Source organism: Amborella trichopoda, chromosome 6 (genome assembly GCF_054954075.1).
Source record: "Amborella trichopoda isolate Santa Cruz 75 chromosome 6, AtrichopodaSantaCruz75HAP2 v2.0, whole genome shotgun sequence".
Lineage (NCBI taxonomy): Eukaryota > Viridiplantae > Streptophyta > Magnoliopsida > Amborellales > Amborellaceae > Amborella > Amborella trichopoda.
In genome coordinates, this window is record NC_142341.1 from 49,444,144 (window position 1) to 49,464,103 (window position 19,960).

At 38.2% G+C, this 19,960-nt stretch overlaps 1 protein-coding gene across 1 annotated transcript; it reads left to right on the forward strand.

The window, feature by feature from the left end:
• Positions 1–354: 354 nt before the first annotated feature.
• On the forward strand, positions 355–18,083 carry LOC18441854 (serine/threonine protein phosphatase 2A 59 kDa regulatory subunit B' gamma isoform). The gene is made up of 2 exons (XM_006852081.4): positions 355–2,399; positions 17,218–18,083. The coding sequence occupies exons 1-2, from the start codon at positions 1,197–1,199 to the stop codon at positions 17,599–17,601; spliced, it is 1,587 nt and encodes a 528-aa protein (XP_006852143.1). The 5' UTR covers positions 355–1,196; the 3' UTR covers positions 17,602–18,083.
• Positions 18,084–19,960: the final 1,877 nt, after the last annotated feature.

Sequence of the window (19,960 nt, forward strand, 5' to 3'; positions counted from 1 at the left end):
TTTGAATTTAAACCTTTCATTATTAAATAAAAAATATTCGAAAAATGACAAAAATGTGGCACGAAGGTCAACACTCAACATAGGGCTAGGACTCAGCTGCAAATTTCAATAAAGTTGGGGCTATTTTATGCAATTTAAGGAAATTCAACCATCCCTTGCGCCTTATTGTCTTGTGCTTGAAAATCCAGAGGTTCTGTAGCTTCACACAAGGCATTTTCGTCATTTACTGTAGTAAATTAACCATGCTTGAAGGGCATTTTAGGTATTCATTTAGAATTTCAGGGGTACCATGGTCAACTTACCTGTTGATAATAACCCGAGGTCCAGAAAAAAAATGGTTTCCTCTCTCACTAGGATCGCTGCGATGAAGCTTTTGTGGTCTCCTCTCTCACTAAGGGTCTTGCTTTATGTTTCTCTCTCTATCTCTTTCTTATTCAAAGGGTGAGTACCCATTATTCCGTTTCTTCTGATTTGATCTTTTTCATGGTTTCCCATCCATGCTGTTGAATGTTTCTTACCTTTGTGTATTGTTTTTAGAGTGAGAAATTGCTTTGTCATATGATCTTTGTGTCTCATAGTGTTTATAGGGCCAGAGGGAGGTTGAAGGATTTGGAAAGAAGGTTATCTGAGTTTTTGGGTTCAGACCTTTGTATTTGTTTTGTTTTGTTTGTTAGATAGATTAAAAATATTGGATTTTTGGGGAGAATGGTTTCTTGGGGTCAGACCCAAATCTCTAGTTTTTGCTAGTCTTGATTTCAGCTGGGTCAACACTGCCAATACGCCAATTTTTTTTGTAAACCTATTGTTGGAATTGGGTAATGGAAGATGGTAACTTTATAAGTTTGGAACATGAAAGAGGGAGGCTATAAAAGGTGGATTTGATAACCGGTTTTTTTTTTCCACCTTGTTTTAGATGGGATGCTGATCGCCAATTTGCGTTCTGCGTTGTTAGAGCTCTGATTGATTCTTCGCTTCCAAATCCCATTCTCTATCTCTCTCGCTTTCCTTCTCTAAATCTGATGCATAATTGGCATATGTAATTTGATAGGGACTGTGTTGATTCTTTTTGTCTGGTATCTAAGTACTATTTTACATCGTTGAATGTGAAATTGGCATTTGGGTTCCTCACAAGATCATGGGTACTGAGTTATAGTCGTTGAATCATAACAATCTGAGGTTTAGAAAATTCAGTAGCTATGATTAAGCAGATACTTGGAAAGCTCCCTCGTAGGCCGTCAAAATCAAGTGATAGTCGAGAAGGAGTTGGGAATTCTATCCCCAATGCACGAGTTGCAAATAATTATCACCCTTCGAGAGGTGAGAATTCTGCACCTGCAACTCGTAGTGGGAATGATTCAGAGTCTTATTTGGTTCCTGGATCCAATCAGGTGAAAAAATTAGGTCTTATCGATCGAGCCAATGGGAATTCAGCTTCTTCAGCTTATGAAGCGTTACCAAGTTTTAAAGATGTTCCGAGCGCCGAAAAACAAAACCTTTTCATCAGAAAATTGAACATGTGCTGTGTAGCTTTCGACTTCACCGACCCCTCAAAGAACCAGAAAGAGAAGGATGTTAAAAGACAAACACTGTTGGAGCTTGTGGATTACATAACCTCGGCTAATGGGAAGTTCACTGAGACCATAATGCAGGAGATCACGAAAATGGTAGCCGTGAATTTATTTAGGACACTGCCTTCTTCTTCTCACGAGACCAAAGTTATAGAAAATTTTGATCAGGAAGAAGAGGAGCCAGTTATGGACCCTGCCTGGCCGCACCTACAAATCGTTTATGAACTCCTCCTTAGATTTGTTGTGTCAACAGAGACCGATGCGAAGTTGGCAAAGAGATATATAGACCATTCTTTTGTTCTTAGACTTCTTGATCTATTTGACTCAGAGGATCCTAGAGAGAGAGAATACTTGAAAACTATACTCCACCGAATATATGGGAAATTTATGGTGCACCGCCCATTCATTAGGAAAGCCATCAACAATATCTTTTACCGTTTTATTTTTGAGACCGAAAAGCATAATGGGGTTGCTGAACTTCTTGAGATTCTTGGGAGTATAATTAATGGGTTTGCTTTGCCTTTGAAAGAAGAGCACAAACTGTTCCTAGTTAGAGCTCTAATTCCTCTTCACAAGCCAAAGTGTGTGGCCATGTATCACCAGCAATTATCTTATTGCATCACTCAATTTGTGGAGAAAGATTGCAAGCTTGCTGACACTGTGATAAGGGGTTTGTTGAAGTATTGGCCTATCACAAATAGCTCAAAGGAGGTTATGTTCTTAGGAGAGTTGGAGGAGGTCTTGGAGGCCACACAGGCTGCTGAGTTTGAGAGATGTATGGTTCCCTTGTTCCGACAGATTGCTCGTTGCCTGAACAGCTCACACTTCCAGGTAGTAACTTCTTGCCAAATTTATAGAACTTATAATGCTTATGTTATATTGGAAAATTAAATTTTAATGTGTTAGTCATTTTCTTCCTTTCTTTTTTTTTTTGGGTGGGGGGGAGGGAGGAGTTCCAGTTTGCATTTTTTATTTCTTCCAGGAAGTGAGTTCTCATGCCAAATTCAGAGAACTTCTAAATGGTTGTTTTCTTATTGGTAAATTTTCCTTATTTCATATGGGTGCACAATTTTTTTTTCTTTTTTGGGTTCGAGTTCCCATTTATTTATTTTGCTGGGTCTTTCCATTAAGTAGTGTAATTTTAGTTATTACAAAGACCTCAATTTAAGTATTAATCTATGCCTTTGATCTGCCTCTGATTTTGTAAGAGATGCATAAGTCTTTCTAGTGTTTGCAATAGCTAATGCCAATGATCATGAAAATCTGTTAGTCATTTTCTTTCTTTATTTATTTATTTATTTTTGGGTTGGGGGGAGGGGGGAGTTCCAGTTTGCATTTTTTATTTCTTCCAGGAAGTGAGTTCTCATGCCAAATTCAGAGAACTTCTAAATGGTTGTTTTCTTATTGGTAAATTTTCCTTACTTCATATGGGTGCACAATTTTTTTTTCTTTTTTGGGTTCGAGTTCCCTTTTATTTATTTTGCTGGGTCTTTCCAATAAGTCGTGTAATTTCCGTTATTACAAAGACCTCAATTTAAGTATTAATCTACATCTTTGATCTGCCTCTGATTTTATAAGACATGCGTAAGTCTTTCTAGTGATTGCAATAGCTAATGCCTATGATCATCAACATGAACTTCGTTTAACCTTTGTAAGTCTTAAAAACAACAAGGGGTTTATATGATTATTCCAAAAAAAAGAAGAAGCATGTAGTTATATGGGATGCTTTGTATGAGGGATCCTGGTTGCTAAGAAACCGGTTGTCCTTCACTTTATCTTTCTACTTTCTGAGGTTGTTCTGAAAAGTGCTCTGAAAAGTGCATTGTGAAGCATTGAGATACTCTTAACTTGTGGGAGGATTTCTATAGTCAGTGGACTTTGTCTCCTTAAGGAAATAGAGCGAGGGACATCTACAATCTAAAAATTAAAAAGGGAAGCAACATATGAACAGGAAAATTAGCAATGAGGCATATTCTAATAATAGTTCTAGAATCAATAAGATGTACGGGAAGGCTGACTTCATAGATGAAATAGATGTGTAGAACAGAGGTCCATGCACCTGAAGAACCTTTTTTTTTTTTTTTATTGTACCATATCATTAAGTAGCTCACTTATGTCAAGTTGCTCTAAAGTGAGTAGACAAACTGGGATGTGTATGGTAGGGGAGAAGAGCAAGGAACTTAATGAAATTTGAAATTCGTAATGATTGAAGTTATCAAAGATTTTGTAAATCTTAAATTTTAATATTTGCATCTCTTCGACTGCTAAAATTATTAATGTATCTTAGGTTGGGACTCTTTTGAGTTAATGAGTTTCTTAGCTATATATTGCATTAGAGAATTATTTGACCGATATTCGTATTAGTTTGTGATTCAAACCTTAGTTAGTGTTCATTTTCCTGGTGTGGAAATATGTGAAATTTGATCCTTTATTACTTGAATGCCAAATTTCATGATTGGATGGGGTCGCATTGATGTGGAAAAAGCTGATAATGTCTCTGGTTTGAAACTTCTGATATGAAAATTTTCAATTTTGCGCCTATAACAGCATATGTATCTCTGAAATCCTAACATGTTTATATTGGCTCTTTGATCTCAAATCTTGTGCATCCCCATGCATAAAGTCTATCGCGTCACTTCTATGAGATTTCAACTCATGTGCATTGCCATGCATAACTTGGTAGGCTTTCAAAATTGAGCTGAACGTAGAGTTTTGAGGTCTTCACATTGTATATCTTTTGGGGGGATATGGATGTTCTTGGGAGTGTTGCTTCATTCTCCTGTCTTAGAAGTCGAATTTTGTTTTATTTATTTTTTACGGAGCTGAATTCGTCAATTGCCTTCAATGGTTCCTCCCTACAACTTGATCAATACATATTTTCAAGTTCTTCATATTTATCCTTTTTGAATGATATAAATGTTTTTTTTTTTTTGAACATGTCAACTCTATTGATCTGAAGAAATTAAATACAAAAGGAAGGCTTGGAGACAGGCTGAAAACCACATATGAGTTTCACCCAAAAATTGGCCACCCACAGATGGGTGCCCTGTACAGAAAGCATATCTGTAATAAAAAACTATACATTTCTGATGTGAAAACCCAAAAAAAGCAGGCCCAAAACTGAGAGGGGTAGATCAGGCCTGGAAATCAGGTCCTTACAAAGTAGGAGAACTGGCTTGGGAGATAGATGCAGCTGCTTTGGCTAGGGAGTCAGCATCGTCTTTTTCTTCTCTCCAAGTATGTCTCCAACTGACGTGAGGGATCCTACAGAAATGGGTAATTTCCTCGAAAATATTGTCGAGCCTCCAAGGCCAAGGCGTGGAGCCGGAGGCCCAGGAAATCACACTGGAGGAATCGCCTTCAATGATAAGAGAAAGGCTCCATGCCAGGTCGAAATTTCTGAGTCCTTCCCTTAGAGCTGAGGCTTCCGTGACTAAAGAATTTGAGATCCCAATTGGGACGGAGAACTCTAATAGAATGTTGCTATCTTTGTCATGGAACAGTCCACCTATGCCAGCTGGACGAGGGTTGCCAAGTGAGCACCAGTTAAAATTTAATTTGATGTGGCCCTCTTTGGATGGTCTCCACAAAGAGGATCGAGGTGCCCTTTGGGGATTATGGTGCAGAATGGATTCCTAGCTATGGAGAAAATCAGAGTGAGAGAAATTTATGAATACCTTGTTATGAGCGGCCCAGAAAATGACTGAGGACATAATTTTTTCTTTTAACACTTCTGCGGAAGATCTCTGACTTCGAAAGATTCTGGCATTTCTCTCATCCCAGATGACCCAAAAGGTGGCTGCGACTGATGCACACCACAGCAGTCTACTGGCTTTAGGTCAGGGAGAGAGAAAAAAGAGCGCAAGGGATGGGGGACATTTGGTGGGGTAACCCACTGCCAATGAAACAGCTGAAGGCGTGCAGGCCAAAGGGAGGAGGCGAACTTGTAATGGATGAAGAGGTGGGCATTGCTTTCCTCTTCTTCAACACACATGATACATCTATTGTGGATTTGGAGCCCCCTCCTTTGAAGCTGGTCCACTGTGAGAGCTCTCTCTGAGGCCACAATCCAACTGAAAAATTGAACCTTGGTGGAACCAGAGGGATCCAAGCTTTAGACCACAGACCACAGAACTGAGATTGGAAGATTGGAGCTTTGGGGGTGGGCTAAAGAAGAGTAAAAAAGAAGCTACCGAGAAGATCCCAGTGAGATTAGGGGTCCAAATGAGTCTATCTTAACCCTGGAGAGGGAGGAAAGAAGAGTTAAGGGTGGCGGAGAGGGTTTAAAAGGCCTGAATATTAAGAATCAAACAAGGGTCGTCTGAAAGTAGGACTCCACACCCTCCGATTACCCACCAGCTGCAATTGTGATTCCACAGTGTCATTGGGATCACGGGCCAACAAAAAACAGGCAATGGTGTTGATCCTTTAAAGGTTAAAGGTAGGTCATCCAGCCATGGATCAATCCAGAAAAGAGTTTTGTTACCGTGCCGAGGCTTGTATCTTATATTGGAGCGAAAGTGGAGATAGGAGTGCATAAATGATTTAAATGTTTGGGTGGTTCTTTGCTCTAAGTTCGATTAATCTCTTTTTTCACCTTGATGTTGCTACTAAAATAAGTTAATGGAGAAAATATTTTTTTTGTTTGTTTTGGTCTAAGAAGGGTGAGGACCTTAAACTTTATGTTTTCCCGTCCCAAGACCGGGTAAAAGGGGTGAGTTGTGTTATGTAGGCAGCTAACGTAAAACTTTGTCAAAATTTCTCATGAATCCGGAGAAAACATTTTTGCTCTCTTGTTTTAAGGGCTTACAATTTTGATAAGTGTTTAAAAAGTCGGAGAGACGTACTTGGAACCAGCATCCTGCCAGTTCCAGTTGGCCCAAACTTGGATGATTTGAGTTTGTATGAGTCCTTAAAATATCCAGCAAATATGATTAAAAAAATGCTTTGCTTGTAAAAGATGGGACTTGCCAAGTTGTTGTGCCAGTCACTTCTTGGGACCTGTTCAGTTCTGAGCCTGGGTCCTTGTTTTTAAACATTGATTTGGGTCAATTGGTTATGTGTTGCATATTTCAAGCTATTGCACTTAGTTATTCTAGGACATGTTGATTTTCGTTTTTTGCACTTGTTCTGGGAGATGTTGATATTGACTTTAATATTAGGATACTCTTCTAGGAACTTCCTAAGAAAGATTGAAAAGCAGTTCTTTGGATGCCTGTTGCTTTGTAAGTGAAGTGTACTTGGTTGTCATCGTCAATATATTTAGTCAAAGGACTTTATATTCAGGTCACGTGGTGCCACTTCTTTGTTGTCTATGAATCCAACAGTAGAACGTATGAATTATGGAAAGAGGAGGTTTCTTTGGTAATGCTGGAGTAAGAATGCTCTTTGAGTCGGAATTCCTTGATCATTGAGTGGGGTATATGTTTATGTTTTTCTTAGCAATCTATTGGTTTTCTGGTATATGGAAAGAGGAAAAAAGCAGGATATTTAATCGCATGTGTCAGTTGTCACTTGTTAGAGATGTAGAGATAGTATAAGACTTCATGATTTAATGAGCCCTTATGCTTAAAGACTCAAAGCTAAAGGCCTAATCCGAGAGTTGAAGATGGTACTTGGAGCCTTGGTGGACCATCCTGAGATCTGGCCTCCTAGACTAATGGTGCTGTGGACTAGGTTCTTTAATATCAGTATAGCAGCTTCCTTCAAATCCTTGGATCACTAAGAGTGGTGTAAACCGTAGAGTTGAATCAGTGTTGTCAAGTCAGCAAGTAATGAAAGGAATGGCTCTATATTTTGGAAGCTTATTAAATGTATGAATATTAGTAATGTTATATATATATATATTAAGGAAAAATATGGTTTATCTATAAAATATGAGAACTCTAAACATATAAAAATCTTTATGTAACAAGCCAGATAGCCTAGGTAAACAAAACTGTAAATGTGGAGTAATGAAAGAGAGGTAATGAGCCATTGAAGGGAGTGGATCAAGATCGAGAGAGTTTGTTTTTGGGTGATTCTCTCTTGAGAATGAGTAGGCATATAGTTTAGGGCTTTGCGATTAGATATGGAGGGAGGGTGGGCGTATTCTATCTTTTTCTTAATATTGGGGAGGCATAGTAATTTAAATTTTCAAGTGAATAATCCCACATTGGTAATGATAACAGGTGAAAAAGAGAGGGCCATAAAAGGAGGGTAATGAGTTATTGAATTTGACTAGAGGATTCAGGGCAATAAATAAGCCCCCTATATTTTCTAATCGAGAAAGAAACGGTTTTTCCTCGAATATTCAGGGAATAAACCAAATATTTGGCCATGTTTGCAATTGATTTGTCTTAGTCAATATGCCAATTGAGTCATAGGTGTTTCTTATTTTGTTTTATTTTTTTGGTAAATTTATTAAAAAAGGTAGAATAGTACAAAATGGTACTTGGCAGCGAGGTGTCAAGTTGATAACTTAGTGACTATATAGGTTCCTGCTCCACAGGTATGTCTATTGGCCAATGCTTCTGCCATATCATTGGCCTCCTAAAGTACATGAAAAAAGCCATGCAGGTTCATTACATAGTTTGCCGCCACGTCAAGTTCACTTAATAGGTCAGTGATTGACCCAATATATCTGTAAATTATTGTATATCAGCCTGCGTCCGTTTTTATCTGTATTGTTAGGAAGAATGTAATTCAGAATCCCATGTTTTTATTAGCTTATGAGTGCAGGTTTTAGCTGCAAGTTTTTACTTCTTGTACACATCAAAGATGATGGTTCGGTCTTTCAACAATGGGGATTTGGATGTTGATGTAAGACAAAGTGATGGTCCACATTTATATTAAAATGAAACAAAAAGGAGTCACTTGTCTGTATCATGAGAAATGTTACAAACCCAGCCATAATGGTTGAATACACAATCTTAGTTTTGATGCATATTTGTTTCCTCTAGATTAGTTTAGGTACATGTGGTCAACGATTGACGTTTTGTTGTGTATTGTTAATTTTTCTAGTGCATGACTCCAGTGGTTGATTACATGCGCATATTAAGTAACTTCAATATAATGACACTCATGGAATATGAATAATTCTTGAATGTTTCAAGTCGTGATCAGCATAAGATGAAGTGTTTTTATTTTGATTTCTTTTTTTAATTGAATGCAGAGGATTAGACTGACCGAATGTTGTGTATTTTATTTTTAGTGGTGTTATGTTTAATTAAATGGAAACTGTTGAAGTTAATCGCAATTTGTTTCTATGAAAAGACGGATGATACTTCCTATCTACTCCCAAATTTGCCAGACTAATCCCAATCTAGTCTGCCTTCCTAGGAAGTGTTACTCCATGGTACAAAAATGAAATAAAATAATTCATTAATTGTCAGAAGAATTCCTCTACAAATTCCAGGGGTTGAATTATTCCCAAGACCCAAATCCTGAGGTATCTTCTCTGTTTCTTCCTTTTACAATGCCCTTATCCTGATGATCTCTCAACCAGTTTTCATCAACAAAATTTGGTCCACCCAAGCTCCACCAAAAGTCCAAGCTTCGGATGGTTGGTGAGCTTGAGCAGAGTGCTCACCCTGGATACTTTGCAAAGAACAGGTATCCCCCTGCCTAACCACTACTGTATCAGCAAAAAGAGGTGGAAACTGTGGCCCTCCTTTTTCTTCATTATAAGGTAGCTACCCAGAACTAGTTCTTCTTCTTCTTGTATTTGACATTCAATGGGCCAGCCCATTCTCTATTGTCACCAGCCCATTCTCTATTGTCACCCTACTCTAGATTTGGGCCATTTGGCTTTTCGTTCCTTTCCCCAAGTCTGGCCTAACTCTAGTCCTTTGGCGCCACAGTATTCTTTCTATTTTTTGCTCCACTTGGTTAGGAAGGAAATGGCAAACATTCTAAAGCATCAATTCACTTTCCATGGCCTCATGTAGCATATCAAAGGATCAATCATCTCTTGAGCACTTCATTGCAAAGAATTTTTTTGGGGTTACCTTCACAGATTGTTTTACACAATGGAGCCATCATTCGGATCTTCTTGCTCCAGTTACCAGATCTCCTGTCTGTATACCAATGACTCCAAGCATTATCAAGTTAAACTTTGATGGACACTTCTTAGGCTACCCAAGGCCAGCAGGCATTGGGAGGTTATTTCGAGACCATCAAGTTGATATTTTATTGACTTTCTTTAACCCAGATGGTGTTGCGGACTCCAGCATGGCTGAACCTCAGGCCCTCCTTACTGGCCTCAAACTTTTTGGTTGCTACTGGGGATTACAGCTACTTGTAGAAGGCAACTCCAGCAATAGCTTGGGCTTCAAAGCCATTCCCATCCCTTGGAGACTTGACCCAGCGTTCATATATCTCTATCATTTGGTGTCCCCTTCAAGTGTCCTTCACTCACATCTGGAAGGATTTATATTTTACTGCAGACACTCTGGCTAAGGAGGAAGTACCTAGCCTGAAATCACTGTGATCTGCCATTCCTACAAACCTTAAACTTCTACCAGGCTTACCTTAATAACATGTGCGCCATTCTGCATTTTTTTGACCATTTGGTTTGTACAAAAAGCATATGGTTTCTTGCCATCTTAAACGTGTACATCGCGTCATCTCTGAGAAATTTTTGTACACAACAATTCTGAACACAAAAGTAAACATGTCAAAAAAGAAGAAGGATATTTTCTCTAAATCATTGTAGGATCCTCAAAAGCACCCATCAAAATTCTGACCCTACTAATGCCTTACTCATGCAGACTCAGATATTTCCAATGGACCTGAAGCATGTTAAGATGTCCATATTGTCTTTGCAGATCACACCCCTGGATTCATTTGGTGCTTGATTTCCTTCCCCACGACAATAAAAAATTGATCTTCATCGTTTTACCTGGGGAAAGAGGAGGGTGGTGGTGGTAGTTGGGGGTGGGTGGGGGGAGGAGGTTGGGGGAGCTGCTGCGGAGGGGAAGGGGGTTTGTGTTGTAGTGTATGTGGTGTAATATACATGAGATATCTGCTAGTTCTAGAAAATTTGTATTAGCTGTGTGGCATTTCCATTAATGTTATCATGATGGTCCTTCTCAATGATATCCTGAAACTGTTTTATGGGGTTAAGTGTATGTTTGTTTAACATCTAACTCCAATAGTAATTATGCATTTATGCTTTCATTTGTGCTATCAAGCACAGAATATGAACTATAGAATTTTTCCTGTAAGACTCAATTTTGAGTATGTTAGGTTCATGACAGTGATTGGTGTGCCCACACTGGTTGAAATAGTCTTGTTCAAGGTTTAAAAAAATGCTAGGTGGCTGGCCTAGTGCCCAGCGCCCAGCATGCAGGCGGGCGCTCAGAACCTCAGGCGCCCTGTAGTACAAATTCTTTAGATATATACATATATGTGCTGTCCAAACGCACATATATGCATATATTTGTGTCAATTTTGTAATTTATTGCATTTAAAAATTTTGTAACATTAAAATTAATTTTTTTTTAAAAGTCTAATAGGCTATGTATTAGTAATAGTCTCCAACTCTCCATATTCCATAATAAGAGAAAAGTTTGGGAAGCTTCTTCAAATCACAAAAACTACTTTTGATTCTCAGAAATAGGTATAGCTAAGAGATTGAAGGCTTATGGAAGTGTTCTTTTAACTTTAGGGGTTGAAAATAATCCCCATAATCCATTTAAAGCTTTTTGGGGATCAAAATTAAAGCCTTTTCCCTTTTGGGCTTCTTTAAAAATCGAAAAAAGGCTCACTTCCCTAAGTGCCTTCCTTGGTACAGCTGCCCAGAATGGGGCGCCCAGGTCTTGGCAAGTGATCAGAGGTGTGCAGACCGTTTTTGGAAACCTTGGTCTTGTTTTCTTTGGAATTAAACATAACTTGGTGTTTGTGAGTATTGAGTATCAATTAAAAAATGGACTTTGTTTATGAGTCTCTTTTTTTTTTTGGGTATTTAACTACTTATGAAAATTCAATAGCCACAAAAGAAGGAAAACATGTTTACCTAAAGGATAGGTGCTTGAGATTGTTGCTCCCTCAAGCTATAGCCTAATCTCAATAATGCTTACATGCATCTTAGAGTTTGATGATTTCTTCTTTTTTTTTTCCTTTTTTTGGAAATATTGGCATTTTGTTTGATCCACAATCACTTTGAGCGGGAGCCGACGCGGGGTGGGAGGGAAAAATCATGAGATCCTAGACGTCCCGAGGCTAGGAGCCCATTTTGTATGAATTTTTAATAAATAGATATTTGAAATTTGAAATTTTATGAAAAATAAAAATGCAATAATCCCTCAAAATACAATAAAAAATGGGTGCAAAAAATGCACATTAAAAAAGAAGTTATTTAGTAAGTAAATTTTATGTGATTAATATATAATATTTTTATATTCCTTGCAGAGGTAGTTTATTTAATAACATTGCAAAAAATGCAATAAAAAGAAATTATGATGAGGCACATCAGAACCAATAACGATGGAGCTGATCTTTTATTGATAAATATTTACTTTTTTCACAATTTCACTCTCTACAACATCCAAAAACATGAGAGAGAGAGAGAAGAGGGGGGTTGGGGTTGGGGGGAGAGAGAGCAAGTAAGATCCAAATGAATCATTTTCTTGGCCTTCTTGTTACCCGTTCCAGTGGCTAGGAGCGATCCCTATGACGTGGGGGTTGAGATCCCATGCAGATCCCTATCCGAGAGCATTGGAGCGAGACTTTGGAGTGGGATCAACACCTAGGTTAAAAAATCCTTGTAACTATGGTTTGATCTGCAGTTTTAATTTACTTGTATAAATTGATTAACTCAACCCGTTAGTATTTTACGTCTTTATTACTTGGTGTCAGTGCATAAAAAACTCACTTTGAAGCAGAAAAGTTTGTCTGACTCAATCTGGCTCATTCAATGGGCAAGTTTTAAATGAAAGTGTATCCCAGTTTTTCCTTACATTAGATTGTTATGTTATTTTTGACATAAAATTCATGTTTTCCAATGTAGTAGAATTGTGGTGTGGCACACTAACTAACTGAGTTCAAATCCCATACAAACACTTTCATACTTTTGTAAATTGTTTGCACAAAGTATAAAAAACTTGCTGGCTTTTCCGAGTCAACTGTTTAACTTGGTGAGTCACTTGATTTTGGCTCTCTCTAAGCCGGCAATTGAGTTCAATTTTTTGAATTATATATATATATATATATATATATATATATATATATATATATATATCTATATATATATATACATACATATATTTATGAAAATATTACTATATTTTCACAAAAAGATGTACAAGTTATAAGTTCTTTGTAAGGTATATAACCGGAAAAAGAAATGTGTCAAATAAAACAAATATTAATTGAAGGTACTTCACTATCCGAGAGTTAGTTCAAGTGGAAGTACTGAAAAGGACAAGGGGTAGGCCCAAAAGGACGTGGTTGGAAGTAGTCCGAAAAGATATTGGGACTTATGGCTTTACTGAAGATATGACCTTTAATAGAGTAGAATGGAGAACCAGGATTCATGTAGCCAACTCCAATTAATTGGGACAAGGCTAAAATGATAATGATGATGAAGGTACTTTACTGATTTAGTTCTGTGGCTTCCTTTTGATTGTGCTTGGACCCTGCCAACTTTGCATGCGACTCAAATTTCACCAAATATGCTTGCAAGCCTCCTTTGGAGGTCACTTATACCTGTCTGGCTGTGCCTCATTGGAGTTGCATAACCTACGGACCCAAGAATGTCAAAAATGTCATGGTTCCTAAACAATCTCCCAACTCTTATGTTGCTGCAAGAACTCCCATCGAAATTCCATCAAAATTCAATTTTATTGAGTTGACTTGGAGGTGGGATCCATTTAGATGATCAAATTGTTTGCAGCTTTGAGCTCTGAGTCCAAGCAATAGAATGCCATTTATTGGCATTGAATGTGAATTGAACAGTTGAAAGCGTCAAAATCCTTCCTAACCATCGCCCGACTGATGACCTTAAGTTTAATCTGCTCAATCATTGCTGGGGCGCTAAGGCTTTAGCCTTGGAAGATTATCTTGTTTTGCTATAGCCAAATTGACCAAATAATTGATGAAATTGTAAATCTCCATAGAATTAGGCTGGGAAAAGGAATCATTTAATGACTAAGGAAGGACCAACTGAAACCAAAAAGCTGTAGGAATGCAAAGCAAACTCACATTAGATCAGTAAGTGGTGTACCAACAAATATCACATCTGTTGGTTATAGAGAAGCCCCCATTGATGAGATGATCCGTTTGGAGAATTTTATCTGTGAATGTGAAGGCCTGTATCCTAGGTGGTCCCGCTATTTGCCACAATTTCCTTAACAAGGTGGGATGATCAATGTTCTAGTGATGGCTTCATATGAGGAGTTCACGAAAAATATCTCTTCTCCTCACCATTTTATCTATGGATGTGTGCTGGGTATAGACTGTGTTAAGTGGCTCGAATAGATGTGCGAGTCAGCCGTTTCTGCTTCATCTTTCAGGTTGCGCCTAAAGCATGGTCCCCATATCATTTGGACCCCTATCCAGTCATACATTGCTAAGATCAAGGCTTTTGAGTTGGAGGCAATGGAGAATAAATTTGGATTCCTATCTTTTGAGTAATCAGTTTCAATCCACAGATGATTCAGAAAGCTGGTTGTGTTGCCAGTACCTGCTTGGAGACTGAGGTGGTTCAAAAGGTCTCCTATTCATGTTACCTTTCCAGGCACTTGGGGCGCGCTTGGGTCCAAGGAGAAGTTTTGCCATTTAGTGGATGCACCATATTTATGCACCAATTGCTTCCTTAAAAGATCCCTTCTCTCACCAATTAGCCACCAGCATTTGCTGATTAATCTTCATTTACTTCCTTGATGTGTTGAATATGCAAATTCCCAATCCTTTAGGCAAGCACACTTGTTCTATTTGGGTGAGTGACGTTTTTGGTGATCTGCCATACCCTTCTAAAGGAAGTTTCTTGTCAGCCTTTAAATTATTCTCGTAAAACCCATGGCAGACTAATTCAGTTTCTCTTCAGCCTTTAAAGTATTATCATACAACCCATGGCAGACTGATTCTTAAGTTCATTATAATATTATTGGACTTATTCCAATGCTTGTGGCTTTTGTAAGTACACATTAAATATTGACTAATGAATGTCATAAGGTGCTAACCACCCACTAGTTTTTTCTATGAAAATTTTGTTGCTTGTATCCTTATTGACAACCTCGAGAATTTTCAAGGCTTCTGCTCAATGTGGGCTTTGCAATATCTATCAAGAAAGGCGATTTATTATGTCTAGGTTGGGCATGCTGTTCACGTGGTTCATTGATGTTTTCAATGTATTCCATCATTCTTCATTCTTGAATCTTTGTGAACTTTCCACATACGACAATGATACTACTGTTAAGATCTTGTAGAAATCAATAAGATGAAACAATCTTAATATTCCTTCTTGTATTGTATTTGTAAAGGGAAAATATATGTATAGAGTACCTATGTGAAATCCAAGGTAAGCCAGTGTGGACAGCATAGTAGGGATGGCCTTGGCTGGGTTCTTAGGTCCTTTGCGTGACATGGGGTGTTTTCTATCCTCTGTAGTTGATAGAGGGCTTTTTGATCGGCCACGCAGTTTTCTTGTACTTTTGTTCAGTCCCTTGATTGTTGAAATGATTGTCTCAATGGAGATGGATGGCTTGTAATGAGCGTCCCTGTTTATTGGCTAACAGTATGGAGGAGATCTTTATGAGAAACAGGTGTGGGGGATGGGGGGAGATTTCTATCTCTTAAAGTTTCCAGAGGAGCCAGCAGCAAGGCCGACTCTCTTGCCAAGAGGGACTTCTGGGGCCCTCCTTTTTGGTTGATTCTAGGAGTCTTCTTTGTCTTTGAATTGTCCTCCTCTTTCTTTGCTTTTCCAGTATTTGTCTCCCTCTTGTAATTTGATATTACTTTTGAACTTCTTTCTTGGTTAAGTGGAAAAAATGGTGGGAGCATGGTTCATTTTCAAGGAAATTTTCCAATTTCTGAGACCTTACCTTTATTGAGCAAACTATGTCTACTCCTGTGCATTACTCTTTAAATTTCTTGTTGGTTGTCACTTATTGTTTCTGGTTTGAATGTTATTACTAATAGTACACAGCATTTTGGACTTGTGTGCCATATTTAGGAGGATTCTAGGATGCCCTTTTAACCTATATGCTGTAAAATCTGATTTTTACAGCTTACGAGTATACTCTGGAAAACTTCACATTTCAAAAATATGATTAGCTGAACCATTCGGGAAAATTAGGTGTGGCACCAATTTGCGATAAGATGAGAGAGAGTAGACTTAGGTGGGCTGGTCATATGTGGCGTCGACCCAGTACAAAACTTGTTAGGAGGTGCAAGTTAGTTCAAATGGAAGGGTTGAAAAAGGCAAGGGGTAGGCCCATTTTTGTTATGATATATTTTACTAGTGCATGTATAATATTATACTAATTATTTTTTTTGTAGTATTTGTTATAATCACCACAACTGAAACACTTCATTACACTTGCCTTTTCATTCTGACATTGTGACATTTTGATGCAACATTTGACCCCTCTTTTTTTTGTTGAGTAATGAGTATGCAACCAAAGTTTTATGGAAATCTTGTTTTTTTTTTTTGGCTTTGAATCTTTTAACTTTGTATTAATGGAAAAGGTGTACAAGTTACAAATGATGACCACCCATATTCTGGGTGCAGTATACCTGTTATGGAAATCTTTTTTACCCAACTTTTCCTTTTGGGAAAAGAGAAACAGCCAACAAGACAAAAAGGGAGGGAAAAAATATTAAGGCATAACTTTTATATTTAACACGTGGCTTTTATTGCTAACGATTAATGTAGCAAGCCACATCGACCCTATAGAATTCACTACCCCAATTGACCCTGTCGAATTCTTCCTTGCTTCCAGGTTTACATCCTTGACTTCCCTTTAACTTTCCATTGAAGTTGGGCATGACAACTCCTTCAGGCACTTTCATTTCTCTCTAAACCTCTGGTCGGGAAGCAGCTTCCCGACCCTTATGGTTCCCACCTTTTTCTTATACACAAAAATCACCGCTCATGAAAGTGTGCTTAATGTACTCCCTCACACACTCTTTCACTACTTCCTAACTTGTTATTGACCGTTCAATTCTTTCTTTTTTCTTGAATTCATGAAATTGTGACGCAGCTTATCAAGTGTACAATGAAAATTAGATGTTGAGGGACAAGGAATTTGTTAGCTTGTTTCAGCTTGCCTGCCATGTTGGGAGATATGGAAACTACATTATTTTAACATGACCAAGTGCCTCAACATAAATACCCATTATTTCAACAAATTACCTAAATAACCCCCTTTAAGAAAGCATTACTTATTAAAGGAATGGTGAACCGTCAGTCATTTTTGTGTAGTGTTTTTTTTTTTCCGGAGTTGTTTTATAATTATCTCAGCACCACTGAGTTTTCCAATTCTCGCCAGCCTTGTCTGCATTCAAGTTTGGCTTACTTCTGGGCCATGCTTCTCTTCACCTCGGTTAAATTTTCTTGATTCATAGATTTTTTCCATGAAACAGGCCTTAACTGCTACTTCGACATTGCCTACAAATATTTGGCTATGTGCTGATTGGTTCCTGCCCTTTGTTGTTTGTTCTGCAGGTGGCTGAGCGGGCATTGTTCTTATGGAACAACGACCATATTCTAAATTTGATCAAACAGAATCGAAAGGTGATTTTGCCCATAGTCTTCCCTGCACTGGAGAGGAATACAAAGAACCATTGGAACCAGGCAGTTCAAAGCCTAACACTAAATGTCCGTAAGATCTTCTCAGACCTTGACCATGAGCTCTTTGAGGCTTGCTTGGCCAAGTTTCGAGAAGACGAAGCCAAAGACGAGGTAATACAAGAGAAGCGTGAGGCCACTTGGAAGCGGTTAGAAGATGTCGCGGCCTCGAGGGCAGTGAGTAATGAAGCTGTGCTCATTCCTCAAACTGTCCCTCTCTCTAAAGTTGCAGGAGGCCAAAGAGCAAACATCGGGGGTTAGAAGAATTTTTTTGGCTGCCATGTGTCTTTAGTGAGAGATGAGCTTTTGCTCTTTGGGTTGTGGTGAGCTCGTTGAGCTTCAATTGTGGTTTTGGATTCTCAGTCCCCAAAGGAAAGCACTGTACAGGATGAGTGTATTAGTTGCTTGCTTGCTCTGAGGCCTGAGGTCTTGTGGTTGCATTCACAATGGCTGTATATATATGTATGCTACATGAACTCTCTCTCTCTACTCTCTGCTCTCTATCCCTCTCTCTACAGTTGTGTATTGTCTTTAGACATGAGAAGCAGTGGAAGTTTGAAGTTGGTGGTCTCCCACAATCATAAAGAGGGAGAATTTTTAGGTTCCCAAACTAGATGTTTGAGACTAGAATTTCCTTGATTGATTGAGAGGAAAACGCTCTTTTCATTTTATTGGTGTGTATCTCTTGACCGATGCTTGGATTGCCTCAGTTTATATTCAATTTGTAATCGGTATGGCATGTCTATCTATCTCCAATGTCAGGGAAACACATCGAAAATAATGTGGGCTTATTGTCTTAAAGCCATATAGCTGACGTTAGGGCGATTACACAGAAGTGTCACGACTTGGAACATTCTCTCATTTGGCAGGAAGGGGTGTGTGTGTGTGATTGAGAGAGAGAGAGAGGGAGCCTTGAAGGGGTGGGTGTGTGTGTGTGTGAGAGAGAGCTAGAGCTTTGAAGGGGTTGTGTGTGTGTGTGTGTGTTTTTGAGAGAGAGAGAGAGGGAGTGAGTCTGAGATTTCTTATTTTCTGTTTACTCATAGTGAAAGCTCTCTGAACTTGTACCCCGGGTGGTTCCATTTTGTACTGGTTTGAAGCAGTTACCGGTTTTTGGAGAACTGTTGAGATTGATGCCATCTAAAATTTAAGTCACAGGCAACTGGAAACTCGATTTAAAATGAGAAGGAACAATCGACATTATGCTCATATTATATTTGGCGTCTAACTTGAAATCGAAACAAGGATATGATCCTCGTGGTCTTAGAAACACTTTGGAAGAAGCTTTAGCTGACCAAAGATGGTAAAGAGAAAAATTATTCATAGCGAAAGATGCATGAGTTCACCTGGTTCCATGGATTTAGAATCGATTTCAGTTCGCCTGGTTCCATAGATTTAGAATCGATTTTAGTTCACCTGGTTCCATGGATTTAGAATTTGAAATCGATTCTGAAACACTGAATACATTTCATGAATCTGTAGCTTGAAAAATGATGCATATGTGATGATCTGCGAAGAATCTGAGTAGTCCAAAAATGTGCGAATTTCAGTTCTTTTAGATTCATTATCATGTTAGTAAAAATTATCGATCTATGAAATTTTGGATTTAAAATCCATTTTTAAGATTAATTTTGGAAAGTGGACACATTTGAATAGATGCATTGGTGGACGCAGTAAAAGAAATTGGCATTGCTTTATGAGATCTTAATGAGATTGAACCGGTGTAATCAAGTTCAAACTAGCCACCGAAATCAAACTAGCCACCGAACTGGTGAAATAACTGGCGAAATGATTGATTTAGCCAAAACCTGACTGACCATTGGTTAAATCAGTTTGTTCAGATTTTAAAATATAAAACAAAATATGGATAATATTTTAAAAATATGCATTTTATTATAAAAAAAAATGTCTGATTTTGTTTGGCAAGTCGAACTGATTAAAAGCGGTAGGTTGGATCTGCCAAAACTGATCGAACATGGATTATGACTTGTTTTTTATCAAAACAAAATTTTACTTTGGATCAGATCGATCAACGGTCTAAATGATCGAACCACCACTTCAGTAGGGTATTTATACCTGTGGAAAGAGGCCCATCGAGGTACCCCTTTAAGAGGCTCAATCTAATTATTATCTCGGCACGCCTTAGGGAACTTGAGAAGTTATCAGTTTGTGTATGGGAATTAATATGGTAGAGAAGATCTCGATCAAATTTGAGAGTAATAGATTTTAACAAGATACGTTCCAATAGGCCTTGCTGTTATTTAAGCATTACTGCTATTTTATTGTTCTCCCATCCCTCTCCTCCCCAAGTAGAAACTTTCTCCTCACCAACCAAATATATATATATATATATAGTACCATCCATAAGGCTGCTATAGTCACCTCATTAAGTGAGAATGTATTGAAATTTCTGCATGGGGATGTGATGCCTGTGGTGTGTCAATTCTTTGCTCGAAGTCTCAAGTGTTTATTATTATTATTATTATTATTATTTTATTTTATTTTTACAAACTTTGAGCAAACATACGACGCAAGGTGGACTTTAAGGTGAGGAATGACACACCCCATCTGTCTGACATTGGACATGGTGATGTGAGTAGAGGAAACTCGAGAGCAACTATCT